This window comes from Peromyscus californicus, unplaced genomic scaffold (genome assembly GCF_007827085.1).
Source record: "Peromyscus californicus insignis strain IS unplaced genomic scaffold, ASM782708v3 Scaffold_2__1_contigs__length_46816999, whole genome shotgun sequence".
Lineage (NCBI taxonomy): Eukaryota > Metazoa > Chordata > Mammalia > Rodentia > Cricetidae > Peromyscus > Peromyscus californicus.
In genome coordinates, this window is record NW_026294540.1 from 13118554 (window position 1) to 13137371 (window position 18818).

Sequence of the window (18818 nt, forward strand, 5' to 3'; positions counted from 1 at the left end):
ATAAGTCATGCAAATGATATCTCTATAGAACCAACAGACAGCTCTAACTAGGGCATTTCTAATGACGGTAAAGTTCTCTGAAGAAAATCAAGCAAGATAATGTGATGGGAAGATGTGGCCAGGGAAGCCTCTCCAAGCAGGAGGTGGGGGCCCTGCAGGTATGGCTCCCTTTTCTAGTTAAGAGGGAGGACTGGAGCCTGGGCTCTGAGAGGAAACCCGGGAAACAAAGTCACATCTGTGAATCCCTTTCACATCCCATCTAGACTAGCAACTCTCAAAATACAGCACTCAGCAGCAGCATCACACGGTGACTCAAAAATGCACCTTCCTGGGCCCGGCCTAGACCTCCTGGTTCAGACTGTACAGAGGCGGGTTTGTGATCTACATTTTCACAAGTCTCCATGGGGCTCTGATGTTCACTCGAATTTGAACCCTGCCTGATACAGATGCCTATCCTCAGAGCTCCATCCTGGAACCTGGGTCAGGGGCCTCACCTGGGTGCCTGCTATGGTGCAGAGCATCACAGTACCTCCTCACCCCCGACTTAGCAAACACCTGCACTGGACACCCCTGGAGACTCCATTTATTTCTTTGCACTTGTAGAATGTTTTAAACCTTGTGATAGTCTACACAAAGACTCGGGCTTCCTCTTTTTCCTGAAAAGCTAACGTGCTTGACGCAGAGTTTATAAAGTTTAAGTAACACTGGGCCCAGATGCCCTAGGGACAGCACTGGCTGGAGTTGGGTGTGGGCCCTGGAGAAAGAGCACGTAGCTTTTGCATTGACACTGTCCTTACCATTTCTTTATGTCCTTCTTTTGTTTTTCTGTTTTTGTTTTTTGTTTTTTACATTCTATTGGGAGCCCACAAAGGTTTTCTAGTGAGATCTGAGCTTGCTTTACACAGCAGTGCCTCATAAGGGGATGGATAGATCATGTGTGTGGTCACCAGGTGTCTGGGATGGTCTGCACTAGGCTGTGCTGGGGGGAGGTCTTTTGCTCCACCCCTTGGCATTTCTTTAAAAAGCCCTTTAGTAGAGACAGAAGGGGCTGGTGGATTTGGACCCAGGCCCTCCCAAGGTTATCCTGTCTATTTTCTGTCTATCTCTCTACCTATATCTTTCTATCTCCAAATTCCTCTTTTCTCCCTGCTCAGAAGTACCCTAGGGGAATAAGAGGGAGCTGGTCTCCCTCAATTTTATTTCAATTTTTTTCTACTTTACATACCAACCACAGTCCCCTCACCCCCGCCCCATCCACTCCCATTGGCCAAGCTCTTTATGTCCTTCTCTGTGACCTGAATCCTTTATGCCTGGCCCCTATGGAGATCCGAGTTCAAGACCCTTGACTCAGCATCAAGCTGACTGAGGCCTTTTGCCTCCTCTGGGTCAGTGGAGTTTCATCCCTGGCTCAGGAAGAGGCTCTTAGTTCAGGTAACTTTTTGATCACCCTTACTGAACAGGGGGATGTGCTGAAGAGGCTGTGGCCATTAGCAAGAAAGAGAGGACATGAAGAATGGTCCCCTGACTGTCCTGGGCATTTTTATTTAGCACTCAGCCAAAGCATGCAGGGTAATGTACCACGCAGACACTGGCCAGCGTCCTCCCGTTCTCTGAGCTGAACCTAAGAACATCCGCTCCTGGTGGGACTGAGCTCTCAAGAAGCCAGGAGGGGTTATGACGTCAGTATTTTTTTAGACTAAAGCGTTAGCAGATTTGTTGTTGAATGAGCACCAGGAGAACTCTTTGGCCAAAAATAAATTGTGGAGATCTGATAGGCAAGAGAACAAGCTCTTTTCAAACGGCGTCACAAAAGAGAAGGAAATTACAGGCTCTGTGAGGTATTTGGGGAAATATAGCTTTCTCTTTTTACAGGAAGTTAGAAAGTTCACATTATGTAACTTTGTCCTCAAGAAAAAGATTTATGGGGGCTGGCGAGACGGCTCGGTCAGAAAGGAGCTTGCTGGGTTAGCCAGGAGGACATGAGCTCGGCTCCCAACATCCATATAACGAGGCCTAGTGGTGTGTGCCTAGAATCCCAATGCCGGGCAAGCAGAGACAGGGATCCCTGGGACTTGCTGGCTGGGCAGTCCAGACAAGCTAGTGAGCAGCAGGTTCAGGGAGAGACCATGTCTGACAAAATAAGATAGGGAGTGATGGAGAAAGATACCCGGTGCGGACCCCCGGTCTCCACACACACAAACACACACTAAAATAAAGACGACGCAAGAATGTCCTCCTCTGGCAAGCTTAACCCTAACCTCACTGATTTATATGTGTGATACAGGGGTATAAGATGCATTTCTCGGGTCCAGAACATGTATGGATAAGTATGAGTTTCCTGTGGCTACTGTAACAGATTACCACAAACGGCTTAAGGCGATTGTCGTGAACAGTGAATGCTTACTACATTGATTCTCTCATAGAGACGGGAGGTCTGAGACCCGAGGGCCGTGCTCTCTCTGAAGGCTTAGGGAGGGGGTCTTCTTCTCTCACCTCTCCCACTTCTGTCTGCTCCAGGAATCTCTCACCTCATAGCTGAACCACGCCAATCGCTGCTTTCATCCCGAATGGCTTCACTATGGTCCTCCAGTCTAAATTCCCATCCCCTTTAGCTTATAAGGATGCCTGCTAATCATGGGATGTAGGACTGCCAGGAAGTCAGGGGACGCTCACCGTGAGATGCTCATATACATTTGCAGAACTATGTTTCCAAATAAGGTCACATTCACTGTGCTGGCCTGGGGTTAAGTACTTGGACCTGTCGTCTTTGGGGTCCACTATTTAATCCATTACATGCAGAAAAGCATCCTTGTCCAGTGTCCCTCAGTGACTCATCACCTGCCTGCCTGTACTGAGACAGACTCCTAGAACTGTTCAGACCTTCTGAAACCCCTCTTCGGCACTCAGGCCCAGAGGCCCCCCTTTTTGAATAGTTTCCCCGTATAATCCTTGCCCTCCATTATGATCTACAATGGCAAGAGCCCAGAAGCAGAAATTCAAGTACTTACAAAACTAATTTTCCCAGGCAAACCAACCACAAGCGTGGAGTACTGATGCATGCCGCCTTGTGTGTTAGAAAGTGAATCATTCGACAGAGCGGGAAGGGGAGAACTGTCTCGGAATGAAACAGAGTCAGGGCAATGGGAACCCCTCGGGCTAAAACCAAACACTGAAGTGCCGGAGACTGCCTGATTCAGTCTCAGGGTTTTTGTTTTTCTTGTTTGGTTGGTTTAATTGGTTTGGTTTTTCGAGACAGGGTTTTCCTGGCTGTCTTTGAACTCGCTCTGTAGACCAGGCTGGCCTCAAACTCACAGAGATCCACACTGCCTCTGCCTCCTGAGTGCTGGGATTCAAGGCGTGCGCCACCACCACCGCCTGGCTTCAGTCTCAGGATTTGAGGGCTTTTCACAGAAAGGATCGGGACTATTCCAGGTGATAGTCTGGCAGAGCATCTGTTTCCTTCTCTTCCTACACCTGGAAATAGGCTGTGAATGACTCAGAAAGAAAATCCGTGTTTTTATGTAAGAACAACTCACAGACGGTAGAGAGACTCGTGCCAGAGCCTCACGAGGTTTGTGCTCTTGTGCTGCACTGGACCACATTGTTTGGGGGCAGTTTTGTTTTGCTTTTGTGAGGCAGGGTCTGACCATATAGTCCAAGCTAGCCTTGAATTTACTGCAGCCCAGGCTGTCCTTAAATTCAAGGCAATCCTCCTGCCTCAGCCTTCTAAGTGCCAAGATAACAGGTGTGTAGTTCCGTACCCTGCTAAACATCTGTGGTTTACGTCTTCCTGTTTATGAAAAATAAAGTTTTACACACACACACACACACACACACACACACACACACACACACACACAGACACACTTAACCGTTGCACCTGTTTGGGGTGGCTGTGATTTGTGCCAGGTTACTTCGTAAAAGTGGTTGTATGATAACATGGAGAAGTCAATGTCACTGGACTTAAACCTAAAGCCTACATATCCCAGAGGATGGAAGCAGGCTACCCCACCCAAGGCTGCAAGAGAAGCAGTAGTTTGGTCAGAGACAGAGCAAGGGGAGGGTGAGGCCCGCATTGTGAGGAAAGGTGAGGCAGGCTGGGGAGAGGGCTGAGAGCTGACATCAGACACTGGGCTACAAGGGCATTCATGATTTTTTTTCTGGGGCTGAGGACCAAACCCAGGGCCTAGCGCTCTACCACTGAGCTAAATCCCCTGTGTGCCTGAGAATAGAGAAATTCTGGCCAGATCTGAGAATCAGAGGAGGTGGTGGCAGGGTATCCAGAATTGGCCTGAAGGTTTGGAACGTGACTTTCACAGGCTCACAAAAGATGAATTTCAGGCTGCTGTCCACAAGGTGACCGACCTTTGGTTCGGCTCTGTGGCTAATGGTTGGCAGAGAGATGCATGCAGAATCTAAGAAAGCACAGTTGTGACAGATCCTTGAGCTGCCCCCAGTGGACAACAGAGAGCTGAGACTCACGTTGTCCTTCCCTGCTTTGTTCGAGAAGCCACGCCTGTTAGCACTCAGGAGGCAGAGGCAGGCAGATCTCTGAGTTCAAGGCCAGCCTGGTCTATAGAGTGAGTTCCAGGACAGCTGGGGCTACACAGAGAAACCCTGTCTTGAAAAAGAAAAAGAAAGGGAGAAGGGAATAAACACGTCTGGCATGGTGGCCTTCACCTTTAATACCAGCAGTTGCAGACAAGCAGATCTCTGAGTTTGAGTCCAGCTTGGTTTACATAGTGAGTCCCAGGATAGCCAGGACTACATCGAGAGAGATCTTGTCTAAAAAGAAAAAAAGAGAAGAGAGAAATAAACACATTGCCTGAAGTTACTCTTTAAAGTTCCTTTGCTTATTGTTGATTTTATATTGCCTTAAATGTTGGATTTTTGTTTGTTTGTTTGTCTGTGTAGCTTTGGCGCCTGTCCTAGAATTCACTCTGTAGACCAGGCTGGCCTCGAACTCACAGAGATCCGCCTGGCTCTGCCACCCGAGTGCTGGGATTAAAGGCATGCACCACCACCGCCTGGCAAATGTTAGATGTTTTAATAGGAAACTAAAAGCCAATTTTCTGTTACTCAGGGATGATGGAAGCAGGTGAGGTAACTTGGGGTCACTCTTTGGGCAGAGAGGAATCAGAGGGGTGGACTGTAGTAGTCTTTCCTCTGCCAACTGTGCAGGCATCAAAAGCCAATGAGGAAGACTGGACTGGCTACTGGTTTGCTCTTTCTCCCCATAAGACAGCAGCACTTCCAGACAGAGTGTTGTAAACGTGGCTGCTCTTCTCCCGTAGGTACGCCAAGTACTACAAGGAAAACAACGTGGAAAAGCGGACACTGATCAAAGCCTATGGGATCCGTTTTGACATCCTGGTTTTCGGCACCGTAAGTCTCTCTTTCCTGTGGCTGTCTAATTGTGAACGTAGCGAGGAGTGACTGCTAGCGGCCGGAATCAGTAGCTGGCTCTGTGCAATTCACTTGCGGAATGAGACGAGGGAGAAATGTATTGGGGCTTCTGTTGATGAACAAACCATCTGAAGACCATGAAATGTGACTGAGGGAAAACCCAAATATCCAACCTTTGTTTTATTTTTCTGGGACAGGCTTTTGCTCCGTAGCCAGCTGGCCTTGAATTCCCAATCCTCCTGCCTCATCCTTCTAAGGGCTGGGATTATAGGTGTGCACCAATACACCTAGCTCTAATATTCAGCTTTTCAAATACTTTACTGCGGAGCTGGAGAGATGGCTCAGAGGGTAAAGTGTTTACCGACAGGCATGAGGACCTGAGTTCGGACCCCCAGAACCCAGGCAAAAGGCTAGGCACGGCAGTGTGTGCATGCCTGTAAGCCCAACACTGGAGGGAGAGACAGGAGGATTCCCGGGACTCACTGGCCAGCCAGATGCACTGAGAAACTCATCTCAAAAGCAATCACACAGGCTGAGGAAAGGTACTCCAAAATCAACCTCTTCTACACGGTTGCATGGGCAAGCACACCTGTACACATACGCACGCACATAGAACAGACAGTGCACACACTAAATCAATAAATAAACCGCATCTGATACTGAGCTGGGGTATAGCTCAGCAGGTGGAATGCGTGCCTATGGAAGATAAGAAGGCCTGGGTTTGATCTCCACCACGTAAAGCACACCATGCTTGGCGGCATGTGATTAATGCCACACTGTAACAAAAGAATCAATGATATGCAAAGTTGGGTGTGGCGGTGCACACTTTTAATCCCAGCACTCTGAAGGCAGAGGCACGTGATCTCGTGAGTTTGGGGGCAGCCTGGTCTACACACCAAATTCCAGGCCAGTAAAGGCTACGTAGTAAGACTCTGTCTCAAAATAAATAAATAGGAAGGAAGAAAAAAGAATCCATAAAATAAGTGAATGGAAAGGCCACTGAGAGCAGACCTTAAAGAGACCAACAAGAAAACAGATGGGCTGGGTGGTGGTGGCGCACACCCTTAATCCCAGCACTCAGGAGGCAGAGGCAGGTGGATCTCTGTGAGTTCAAGCCCAGCCTGGTCTAAAGATTGAATTCCAGAACAGCCAAGGCTACACAGAGAAACCTGTCTCAAAAAACCAAAAACAAACAAAAAGGCAGATGGATGTAGACATGTCTGCTCCCCCAGTTATCCTACACTATGGGAGAGCTTCAACCCTCATCTCAGAGGTCCTCCCCTTACGGACCGACCACATCTCTCTAAAACATTCTAGATGGCGGAAAGGGGAAGCATGATGTCTCACGGTCTCTGTGACAGTTGAGCACTCGGGTGCATGCCTCAATGCTATCGCAGGCTTCTGGGCATGCTAGATGCAGCAACTGAAAGTTAGCAAGAAAAAAAAGGCGCCACTTAAGAGTTCAGCTGAGTAATGCTCCCCGCTCTGTTTCAGGGAGGAAAATTTGACATCATCCAGCTGGTTGTGTACATTGGATCCACACTGTCCTACTTTGGCTTGGTAAGAGATTCTCTTCCCCACCCTTTAAGAAAGTGATTCAGGCTGGGGGGTTGGTGGTGGCGGACGTCTTTAACCCCAGCACTCAGGAGACAGAGGCAGGCAGATCTCTGTGCACTTGAGGCCAGGCCCGTGACTATGGTGAGATGCAGGCTTGAAAACACAACAGCCACAAAAACACCGAAGGACATGATTGGGCTGGGGACGACATCTCACCGGTGCGGTGTCTGCTTTTCCACAGGCCACTGTGTTCATTGACTTGCTCATCAACACCTACTCCAGTGCCTTCTGCAGGTCCAGCGTTTACCCCTATTGTGCGTGCTGCGAACCTTGTGCAGTCAACGAGTACTACTACAGGAAGAAGTGTGAATCGGTGGTGGAGCCGAAGCGGGTAAGGCGTGCTGCCCTGTCAGATCCCCCCGACACACACACACACACACACACACACACACACACACACACACACACACACACACACACACAGATTCTTCTAGGTGGCTAAAAAGTGTGTGGGGAAAAAAAATAGGCCATAATCACGGTTTCGTCCCTAAGTGGGTCGGTTCCTTGACAACCCCAAACAACTGTCTCTCTGATGAGTCCTTCGGTTTTGAGAAAGAAAAGAAGCAAAAATGGAGAACCGACTTAGATGGGGAAGACAATTTTTTTTTTTCGAGACAGGGTTTCTCTGTGTAGTTTTGGTGCCTGTCCTGGAACTCACTCTGTAGCCCAGACAGGCCTCGGATTCATAGAGATCCGCCTGCCTCTGCCTCCCGAGTGCTAGGATTAAAGGTGTGCACCACCACCGCCCGTCGGGAAGATGAATTTTTACGTTCCGGTCCAGATTTGGTCATTTATTAAATAGGTACAGCCCCTCCCTGACCCCAGATGGTACAATGGCCTCCAAGAACAAATCATAAGGCAGTGACCAATAATATTTCAATGGGAGTGTTTTGTCCTGGTTTTTCCATTTTTCCATACTTTTCTAGAGAAACCTTTACACAGATGCACACAGTGTTTAGGATGGTCACTAAATTTTGTTAAATTATTAATACTGCTTGTTAAATTACTAATAGCAAAGGAATAGTTCAGTAATAACAACATTTGCTCAGCATGTGTGAGGCCTGGGTTCGATCCCCAGTACTGCAAAATAAACGAATAAATAATAGGAAGAAACAACATGTTTCCAAATGTCCACTGGGTGAATGGTGAAAGACGCCATGATAAATCCATAGTAAACAATACTAGTTATCACTCGGGTCAGTGTTATTAGCAAGAAAGAAAATAAAGCCTTTAGCTACATACACACACACACACACACACACACACACACACACACACACACACGCACGCACGCATGCACACACACCCCACTCACTAAAATGAGGTAGATGGACCAGGTATGGTTACACATGTCTGTAATCCCCTTGCACAGGAAGCTAAGGCAAGAAGAATATGAGTTCCAGTTCAACCTGAAACAACAACAATAACAAATAAACCCAGAAAGTTGGATGTGGAGCCTCATGTCTATAATCCTGGCACTGGGGATGCTAAGGCAGGTGGATTGCCTTGAGTTCAAGGCTAGTCTAGGCTACAGAATAAGACCTTGTCTCAAACAAAACAAAACACAACACACTCACAGAGATGGGTGAGGGAGGAGAGAGTGAGCTTAAATACTACTATGTCCAGAGTCATAGAGACAGTTTACGGTAGAGCTGGGATTCCGCCTGAGGCTAGCTGGCCTCAGAATCTGCTCTAACCACTTAGGTATAGGTGATAACTTGAGCAAATAGCCAAGATGTTTTGTTGAGAGGAAAAAAGTAAATAAAAGAACTAGATATCACCATTTATAGGTTCAAAAGGCAACTACACACACAATCTACTTCTATGCATTCTCTCTATGTACATTTCACACATGTACATGTATGTATGCATATGTGTGTCCTGGACCCACACAAGAGTGTTGACAGCAGTGGTTGCTGGTGGCTTCTGACAGAGAGCCTAAGGCAGGAGGGTAGGCACACCTGTAGTGTTTTGATTTTACTACTTTGGACTTCGTGAGGCAGGTCTACTCCACTCACTTTCAGGCTCCCCACAGAGGAACCGCTGGCTCCCTGAACACAAAGAGGGCTACATTGTTTCCCTGGGAACATCACTGCCCTCTCCCAGGAGCCAAAGGCGCAGTTCATTGTTTATTGTCTATTGTCTTTGTGCTCGTGATGGAAATGAAAGTTCAGCCAAGCTCAGTGTGTGCTGCTGGCCTGCAGTCCCAGCAGTAGGTAGACTGAGGCAGGAGGATGTCGAATCTGAGGCTAGTCCAGATTGGAGAATAAGACCCTGACTCAAAAAAGAAAATAAGGAGAGAAGAAGAACGGAGAGGGGAGAGAAGGGAGGGAGGGAGGGAGGGAGGGAGGGAGGGAGGGAGGAAGGAAGAAAGAAGGGGAGGGAGGAAGGAAGGGGAACAGGAAGATTATTTCACATTTGGAACTAAAGCTCAACATGGCCCTCCCAGATGAGTGAAATCTAACAAACATGTAAACAAATAAAGGACAACTCCACAGCCTCCCAGAGACTGCCCCCATGGACACTGAACTCAGGAGACTCAGCACAGGCCACTACACTGTGCTGGGGCCTCGCTGGACTGTGGCCAGGATGGCTCTCCCAGTTAGGGTGCATGGGGTTCCGTGTCTGACTTCCCTTTAGGTCCTGGCTAGCTTGCTTTGTCGTGTGGTCAGTGTGATTAGCAGATGGGTTCACATACGTCTGAACAGGAGATTCTTGTAACTTCTGTACACAGCAGACTTTTTTTTTTTTTTTTTTAGACAGGGTTTCTCCATGTAGTTTTGGAGCCTGTCCTGGATCTCACTCTGTAGACCAGGCTGGCCTCAAATTCACAGAGATCCGCCTGGCTCTGCCTCCCGAGTGCTGGGATTAAAGGCGTGCGCCACCACTGCCCGGCTCCACAGCAGACTTTTGTCCTTCTTCTCCTAGACATTAAAATATGTGTCCTTTGTGGACGAACCCCACATTCGCATGGTGGACCAGCAGCTACTCGGGAAGAGTCTGCAAGTTGTCAAAGGCCAGGAAGTTCCAGTAAGTGAGAACATTTAGTCTTCTTTTTTAGGAGATTTTGCTCTTAATTATAAACACTTGGAGATATTTATATAAATCACAGTTGATGAATTTTAGCAAAGTAAACATATTCATGGAACCAGCACCCAGACTGAAAAATGAGTTGCTTTGGGGCTGGTGGGGTGGCTCAGAGGGTGGGGGTGCTTGCTTGCCAAAGCTGATGACCTGAGTTGGATCCCTGGGACCCACATGGGGAAGGAAAGAACCAATTCCAGCAAGTTAGCCTCTGATCTCCTGTGGTACATGTGCACACACACATACACACACACATAAACGCACACGCAAATAAATCTAATAAAATGAGATGTTTTGTATAGCTCATAGTAGGGTTTGGGGGTTTTGTTGGTTTGTTTTTTGGTTTCGGTTTTGGTTTTTTGAGATAGGGTTTCTCTGTGTAGCCCTGGCTGGGCTGGAACTCACTATGTAGATGAGGCCGGCCTCGAACTCACAGAGATCCACCTGCCTCTGCCTCTCAAGTGCTGGGATTTAATAGTAGAGTACTTATCCAGAGGAGGAAAGACAGAAAGAGATTGAATATTCCAGAAGTCCCTTTTATGCCTCTCCTGAATTGCCATCTTCTCTTAAAAAATAGTCCTCATCCTGCATCTAAGGGTTAGGATTTAGGTTTTTGTTGTTCTTTTGAGACAAGGTCTCACTGTGCTGCCTTGGATGGACTGGAACTCCAATGGAGACCAGGTTGGCCTGGAACTCATAGAGATCTACCTGCTTCTGGATCCCGAGGGCTGGGATTAAAGGCGTGCGCTGCTACCACCACCCAGGTTAAAGATTAGTTTTGATTCTAGAATTGTGAAAAAGAACTGTACAAGCTGGGTACGGCTGTCTAGACCTGTAACTCCAGCACTTGAGAGGTTGAGGCAGGGAGATCGCTTGGACCCAGGAGTTCAGACCAGTCTGGGAAACACAGTGAGACCCTGTCGTAAAACACACTCGGTTGCAAGTCTGACTCCTATCACCCATTATTTTATTGAGTTATCTGACATTGCATACCGTGATAGTTCATGCTCATTTTTGTATAATTTCTGCTTTGTAAACATTCATTTTATTTACCCCTTTCAGCATGGAAGTTCATTTGGGAACTAGTATGGGGGCAAATGTCAATCATGCCATGATGGCAAACATATGGCATTCTGTCAGGTGATCGATCACCTGAGAGTCACGGCCAGCATATGTTTTGTGTTAAAAGACACCAACAGCCAGCTACGAGGTGGCTGTGACCATGTGTGTTCCCCACAGTTCCGGCCGCTGGGCACTTTTGCTAGATGTATTGATTTCCTGTGGCCATAACCAGCGACCACAAACTAGGCAGCTTCAACAGCAGGTTTACACTCCAGGCTGGAGGCTAACCAGCTGAGGTTAAAGGTCTCCGCAGGGCACTGGTTTCCCTGGAGGATTCAGGGAAGAATCCTCCCGCCAGTCCCAGCACTGGCTGGGCCCCAGCGGGCTTCCACACCAGTGTAGGAAGCACAGGCTTCGACCTCATTTCCCGTCTCAGCAGACAGCTTGGCTAGTTCACTCTCTGCCAGAGGTTTTTGGTGAGCTTTTAAGAATGTAGTATCAGATTCAAGAAATTTCTCTTTTGTGCTTAGTTTGTGAGGGTTTTTTGTTTTTTTTTTTTTAATCATGAATGGATAAGGAATTTAAAATATTTTTCTACTTCTTTTTAAATAATCTGTGAGATTTTCTTTTTCCTGTTATGAGGTGAATTTCAATGATTGGTCTAAGTTGGGGAATACTGGGGTTTGCACCTAGGTCCTTGAATATCTTGGGAAAATGTAGTACTACTGAGTACTACACCCCCATGTTATTTTGGGACAAAGTCTTGGTGAATTGCCAAGGATGATCCTCAGCTTTCCAAGCTGCTGGAACTTACTGATTTACAAAGGCTGGGTGTTGTGGTTGTTTTATTCTTTTACTTTTTGGGAGCCTGCCACCCAGCTCCCAAATAAACATGCATGCGCGCGCGCGCGCGCACACACACACACACACACACACACACACACACACACACACACACACACGGAGGCTTATTCTTTCTTATGAATACCTGGCCTTAGCTTGGCTTGTTTCTAGCCAGCTTTTCTTAAATTATCCCATCTACCTTTTGCCTCTGGGCTTTTATCTTTCTCTGTTTCGGTATACCTTTCTTTACTTCTTACTCTGTGGCTAGCTGTGTAGCTAGGTGGCTGGCCCCTGGAGTCCTCCTGTCCTCCTTTCCTCCTTTCCTCCATCCTAGATCTCCTTTCCCAGATTTCTCCTATTTATTCTCTGCCGGCCAGCTCCACCTGTCCTTTCTCCTGCCTCGTTATTGGCCGTTCAGCTCTTTATTAGACCATCAGGTGTTTTAGACAGGCAAAGTAACACAGCTTCACAGAGTTAAACAAATGCAACATAAAAGAATGCAACACATCTTTGCATCATTAAATAGTCCACTACTTCCTATTGGTCCGTCTACTTTAGAAATTTGCATAAGATAGGTCATGTACTATGTGATCCTTCATGTCTCACTTTCACTTAGCATCGTGTCTTCAAGGCTCATCTATGTTCTGGGTGTTTCGGTCTGCCACTGTTTCAGTCTGTTTTATGGCTCAGTAGTCTTCGTGGATAGACAGACTGCCTGGATAGGTCACCTTCTGTTTATCCACCCACTAGTTGGCGGATCCTAGGGTTGTTCAGCCTTTCATAAATAGTGCTGCTGTGACCATTCACATACTCTTCACGCAGTGAGTAAAGGCATATGTCACATAGACTAGGCATGGCAATTCTGGCAACTTAGGAAGATAACAAATGGATATGCCAGTGGAGAGAGTCTGGCAGGCATGGCAATATTAGGAACGAGTCAACAAATACTGTGTACTGGGCACTGCCCCAGGCACCAAGGATATGGAGCAAATGAACATAGTTCCTGCTCTCCCTTAGAAGACAGCAGTCACCAAAGAAACATTACCTAGTAAGATCCTTTCTGAGGGGTCAGCCCCATGAAGAAGGCAGTCCACTGTCTTGATGTGATGGGAGAATCACCCAGGAGGAGAGACACCCTCCGAAGGCAGCCAGGGCAAGAGGCCATGTCCCCGTTGATACCTGGCTTTTCTGAATTTCATTTTCCAAATATGTAAAGCAGAGACAGGCATTTGCATTACAAGAGGTTCATAACAGACTCAGTGGCAGAACAGCTGCCCCACCCCGACACAGATAAAAAGGTGATAGCTGTTCCAGTCGCTGTAATAGTACATGCGGTCACATAGGCTGATGCAGCTACTGAACCTAAATCCCAATGGGCTGCTGTTGCTGAAGGGTCTGGAAACTTGACTTTTTCAGAGGCCTCAGATGGAGATCACGAACCTGTCTAGGCTGTCCCTGTCTCTCCACGACTCACCTCCCGTTCCTGGACAACCCGAGGAAATGCAGCTGCTTCGGGAAGAGGTGGCCCCCAGGTCCGGGGACAGCCCAGGCTGGTGCCAGTGTGGAAACTGCCTCCCGTCCCGTCTGCCGGAGCATCGCAGGGCCCTGGAGGAGCTGTGCTGTCGGAGGAAGCGGGGACCCTGCATCACCACCTCAGAGCTCTTCTGGAAGCTCGTGCTGTCCAGACAAACCCTGCAGCTCCTCCTGCTCTACCAGGAGCCCTTGCTGGTGCTGGAGGAAGAGGTCAGCAACCGCAGGCTGCGGCACTGCGCGTACAGGTGCTATGCCATCTGGCGCTTCGGCTCCCAGGACATGGCTGACTTCGCCATCCTGCCCAGCTGCTGTCGCTGGCGGATCCGGAAGGCGTTCCCCAAGACGGAGGGGCAGTACAGTGGCTTCAAGTGTCCCTACTGACAGTAGAGCTGGCACATTATGGTGGCTCCTCGTGCAGCTTCTCTCGTAAAGACCTAGAGCCATGTTTTCAGACAAAGGGAACTTAGCTTTCCTCTCTTGTACGCTCGTGGTGTGTTGAAGACCTGATTAGACCAACCCACAGGCGCACGAGCCCTCGCCACATGAATGAGAACCAGATGCAGATCTGAGCCTGGAGTCCGAGCCTGGCTGCTGTGCCACCCTCAACCCTGAATGTGTACACAGGGTCCTCATTTCCCAGCCTACTTTCTCTGATTAGCTTGAGAACAGATTGAGATGGCGTAGGCGATCTCTTATAAATGTTTACATAGCTCCATGGATGCAAAGGTCCAACCCTAAAAACTAAACCTTTGGCATTTGAGAATGCCCTGAGAGATTAAAGATGGCCACGGATTCTTTGACACCCACCCCCACGACCCTCAAGACCCAAAAACATTGTTTTCCCCTCCCCATTGTGGGCAGCTCTGATGGCTTCATCCAGTAGTGGATGTGACATTGCATCTATTTCGGGACCTTCTTTTAAGAGGCTAACAGCGTCCACTTCCTGGCCTTGGAACTCTGGCTGAGGGGAAGCCAGCCCAAGTTCAGAGTCTGACTCTAGGAGGCTTCTCTGTTGTGAGGAAGCCGGAGCAGCCCCATGGAGAAGTACCCAATCTGCTGCCAGCTCATTGCCTTGAAGCGCAGTCACCACACAGGGAGAGAGGCTGCCTTGGGTGATTCTAGCCCCTACTAACATGTGACTGGAACTGCAGGAGTCAGGCCAAGCTTGAACTGCCCAGTCCACCCAGAGGTCTGCCCTCCTGTCTTAAGTCATTACATTTGGGGGAAGGGGACTGGCACACAGCAATAGGTAACTGGGACAAGAGGTGGACATGGAGGCCTGGGGTCACCGCAAAATGTAACACTCTGTTGGGTAGTTATAAGAGGACTCGTTAACCCAGCCTAGAAGCCATGACATCTAACGTATACAAGATAGAGTCTGATCCTCATTGCTAGCCTATGGTTCTAAGTGACTATTGTCAGAAACTGGTAAAAGCCACCTCTGTGCCTTTAACAGCCTGGACTTTACAGCCAACGAGTGTGGAGGCAATCTGAGCGCTACTTTAAAAGGCAGCCCAACCTGCCAGGTGCAGAGCAATCCCAGTGCCCAGAAGGCCGAGGCAGGAAGGTGGAGTGTTTTGCCTGCATGTATGTCTGTGCACCACACATGCCTGGTGCCTGTGGGGGTCAGAAGAGGGTGTCGGAGCCCCTGGAACTGGAGTTGCAGATGGTCGTGAGCCACCATGTGGGTGCTGGGAACCGAACCTGAGTCCTCTGAAATAGTAACAAGTGCTCTTAACCACTGAGCCACCTCTCCAGCTTCAAAACCACGTCTTTAAGAAAATAAAATTATCATAATCATAAAAATTAAAAAGGGGGGGGAAGAGGGGCTAGAGAGATGGTTCAGAGGGTAATGGCATTTTCTACACAAGCAAGAGGACCTGAGTTTGGATCACAGCATCCACATAAAGAGCTGGTTCAGAGGGTGAAAGGGCCTGCTGTGCATTCTCATGACCTGAGTTCAACCCCTGAAATCTGTGGGGGAAGTGGAGAACCAACTCCTAAAAGTTGTTCTCTGACCTCCACATGTCACACACACACACACACACACACACACACACACACACACACACACACACACACCATACATGCACACTGATAATAAATAAAATAATTTAATTTTTAAAGAAAAAGCCAGCCGGGCGGTGGTGGCACACGCCTTTAATCCCAGCACTCGGGAGGCAGAGCCAGGCGGATCTCTGTGAGTTCGAGGCCAGCCTGGGCTACCAAGCGAGTCCCAGGAAAGGCGCAAAGCTACACAGAGAAACCCTGTCTCGAAAAACAAAAAAAACAAAAACAACAACAACAACAAAAAAGCCAGTACCCTTCACCGTCTTCTGCAACTGCTAAGCACATAAGAGTGGCCAGTCACAGGTGTGGGGGTCCTGCCTTAAGATTTCTTTTTTACGGTTTTTTCATTAGACATGGCTGCTTGTTTCTAAAAGACTCTTCCGTGGAATAGAGACTGTGAGTATTATGAGATACTGTGACTGATGATCTACTCTGAGACTTGCCATTTTGAGACTTTTAAGAGCCAGAAGCGATAACTATAGATTGAAAGGGTGGGGCCGAGATGGCTTAATGAAAAAGGTGCTTGCTGACAAGCTGGATGGCCTGGCCTGACCCACGTGATGGGAAGAGAGAACCGACTCCCCAAGGCATCCTCTGACTTCCACACGCAAACACTGGCCACCCCCAGTACATGATGTAATTTTTAAAAACAGAGACTTCTCAGCACGGATAAAACCTATTATTTTAAGCCCAGAGTTTTATCTAGTTTTAAACTCAGGAATCACACTAGTTGCACCAACTTTGATTTTTATTTTTTCCTATCTTTTTGGAGACTTTTTTTTCAAGACAGGGTTTCTCTGTGTAGTTTTGGAGCCTGTCCTGGATCTCACTCTGTAGACCAGGCTGGCCTCAAACTCACAGAGATCAGCCTGCCTCTGCCTCCCGAGTACTGGGATTAAAGGCGTGCACCACCACTGCCCGTCTGGAGATTTTTTTTTTTTTAAAGTGGGCTGTATTTGACCTCAGAGTTGAACTTTTTAGCCTAAGGATTCTATGTAAGAGCTACAGGCTTCCCGTCCTGTGGCCTCAGAATCTTCATACCTTCATCTCGATGCCTCCTTCCTAGTGTGCTTACATTACCTTGTTGAGACCTCAGATAGTGAATGATCACTGGATCCTTCTAGTGTTTTCTTTTGCCTTGGTCGCTGGTACTGTAGTGAGGGTGACATGCTATTCTGCAGCTGCAGTGGTACGTGCATCCTTCTTGTGTGGGTATTGCCACGGTCCGGGCCATGAGCAGCCCAGTGTGCAGGATCCAGTTCCTTGCTGTTAGCCGCATTCTGATCTGTCCATTACCCAGTATTCATGGCTTCCTCAGTCAGAAGGGAGTGAGACGCTTCCTAACTTCATGCAGCACTCAGGGTGGATTCACTTCTCCCTTTAATGGGAACCATCTTCTAAACATTTCCTAATTTCAGGTTGGCAATGTAAGTTTTCTTAACTATTTTAATAATAAAAATGGATTTAAATTCATTTATTTAAGTCTTCTCTTTGATTCCTTTTTTTTCTCCAGAAGAATCCAGAGTCTCAATGAATTCATTCATTTCCCCAGTAGATGAGGTTATTCCTTCCAAGGCGATATATGAGCATAGACAGGGATCAAATGATTTGAACAATGAAAACTTGCAACCTGTGGTATATATCATGCTGAAGAAGACAAGTGATGCCCTGAGGTCCTTTAACAGGAGAATCTGACCTATGTGCAGAGATCAGAGGAGTTCTACTTGGGGAAGGAACAACTGAGCTAAAAAATGCAGAGACACTCTTAGTTAACTAGAATTCTAAAGGGGGCAGGGTAGAACATTCCAGGTAGTGCTTACAACATGTGTCCTGCATGGGAGGGGAGTCAGGAGGTAGGCAGGTGGGGTGGGGGGTTGTCACAGATCTGGTAAAGAGTATGTCCTTATGTTGAAATCAGTAGACAGGTAGCCATGAAGGGTTTTAATCAGGAGTCTGGTAAGATCACATTTAATATTTAAAAAGTCACCAAGCCAGGCATGGTGGCACACAGCTTCCAGCAGTTAGAGACTGATGAGGCAGGCCGATCTCTGAGTTTGAGGCCAGCCTGGTCTACATAGAAAATGCCGGAGCAGCCAGGGGGATATAGTGAAACCCTATCTCAACACACACACACACACACACACACACACACACACACACACACACACACACACAAATAAATAAATAAATAAGTAAGTAAATAAATAAATAAATAAATAAATAAATAAATAAAAATAAAGGGTCATTCTGAAGCTGAGGCTAGACCTCACTGGTAAACTTGTCTTGTGTGTATGTGGCCCCAGGTTCGAGACTTAGTACTGAAAAAGAAAAAAAATCCCTACGTAGAAAATACGGATGATGGTAGGTATGGTTTTAAGTTTCAACCCTTTCTACTATGAAACTTTTTCCCCCCTTACCTTCCTCCTCTCAGAGAGTCACAGAAAGACAGGCAGTGAGAGGGAAGGAAGAACAGCTCTGGTGTGCTGAGTGTCAGGCCAGGGACAGACATGGCGAAATGGAGTCATCAGAACCCACCCACGAGTTCCTGTGATGGACGGTCTGCAACAGTGCCATGGCCTCTCTGTGCCCCAGAACAGCTCTGAGTGTGGTCCTACACCAAACGGTAAACCTACTTCAAACAGTGAGGGTTTGGAGGTTTTATTTATTGTAATTCCATCACATGGTCCTCAAGAGCGGATTTTATAGGTGATGACATTGTGTCACAAGGTCAAAGGTGGAAGTCAGGTACCTGAGAAGGACCTGACCACTGGTCCTCCTCAGCACCTCCTTGGAAAGATCTGGTTAGACACCTTTCCTCGTCCAACAGATCAGCTCTACTTCCTGCTCACTGATGGAATTGGACAGATAAGCCGATCTCATTCTCCCTCAGTATTGGGACCTTGTTCTAGTGAAGCACCCACTGTCAAGCTGACATAAAGTCACCTGAGAGGAAGGCCTCAGTCTAGGAACGGACTAGATCAGACTGGTTTGTGGGGATGTCTTTGGGGATTGTCTGGGTTACTAATTGGCCACTGTGGGCAGCACAATCCCTAGGCAGGTGGTCCCGGGCTGTACAAGAAAGTTAACTAAGCATGCACCTGTGAATGTGTGAGCCACATAAGAAGTCAGTGGGCAGTGTTCCTCTGTGGTTTCTGCTCAGGTTTCTTCTCTGACATTCCTTTTTGACGGATCACAACCTGGAT

At 47.7% G+C, this 18818-nt stretch overlaps 2 protein-coding genes across 5 annotated transcripts in view; one reads left to right on the forward strand and one right to left on the reverse strand.

The window, feature by feature from the left end:
- Window positions 1–17088, forward strand: part of P2rx7 (purinergic receptor P2X 7) — a 39118-nt gene extending 22030 nt beyond the window's left edge. For all 4 annotated transcript variants that reach the window (XM_052755339.1, XM_052755342.1, XM_052755340.1 and 1 more), the window contains 5 exons: window positions 5295–5385; window positions 6901–6966; window positions 7205–7354; window positions 9952–10053; window positions 13429–17088. In XM_052755339.1, the coding sequence (XP_052611299.1) occupies window positions 5295–5385; window positions 6901–6966; window positions 7205–7354; window positions 9952–10053; window positions 13429–13926 (907 nt within the window). In that variant the 3' untranslated portion in view covers window positions 13927–17088. The remainder of the gene's footprint in view (window positions 1–5294; window positions 5386–6900; window positions 6967–7204; window positions 7355–9951; window positions 10054–13428) is intronic.
- The window catches only part of Ift81 (intraflagellar transport 81), a 206187-nt gene that overhangs the window by 167162 nt on the left and 20207 nt on the right, over window positions 1–18818 (reverse strand). The gene's annotated exons all lie outside the window — the stretch shown is intronic.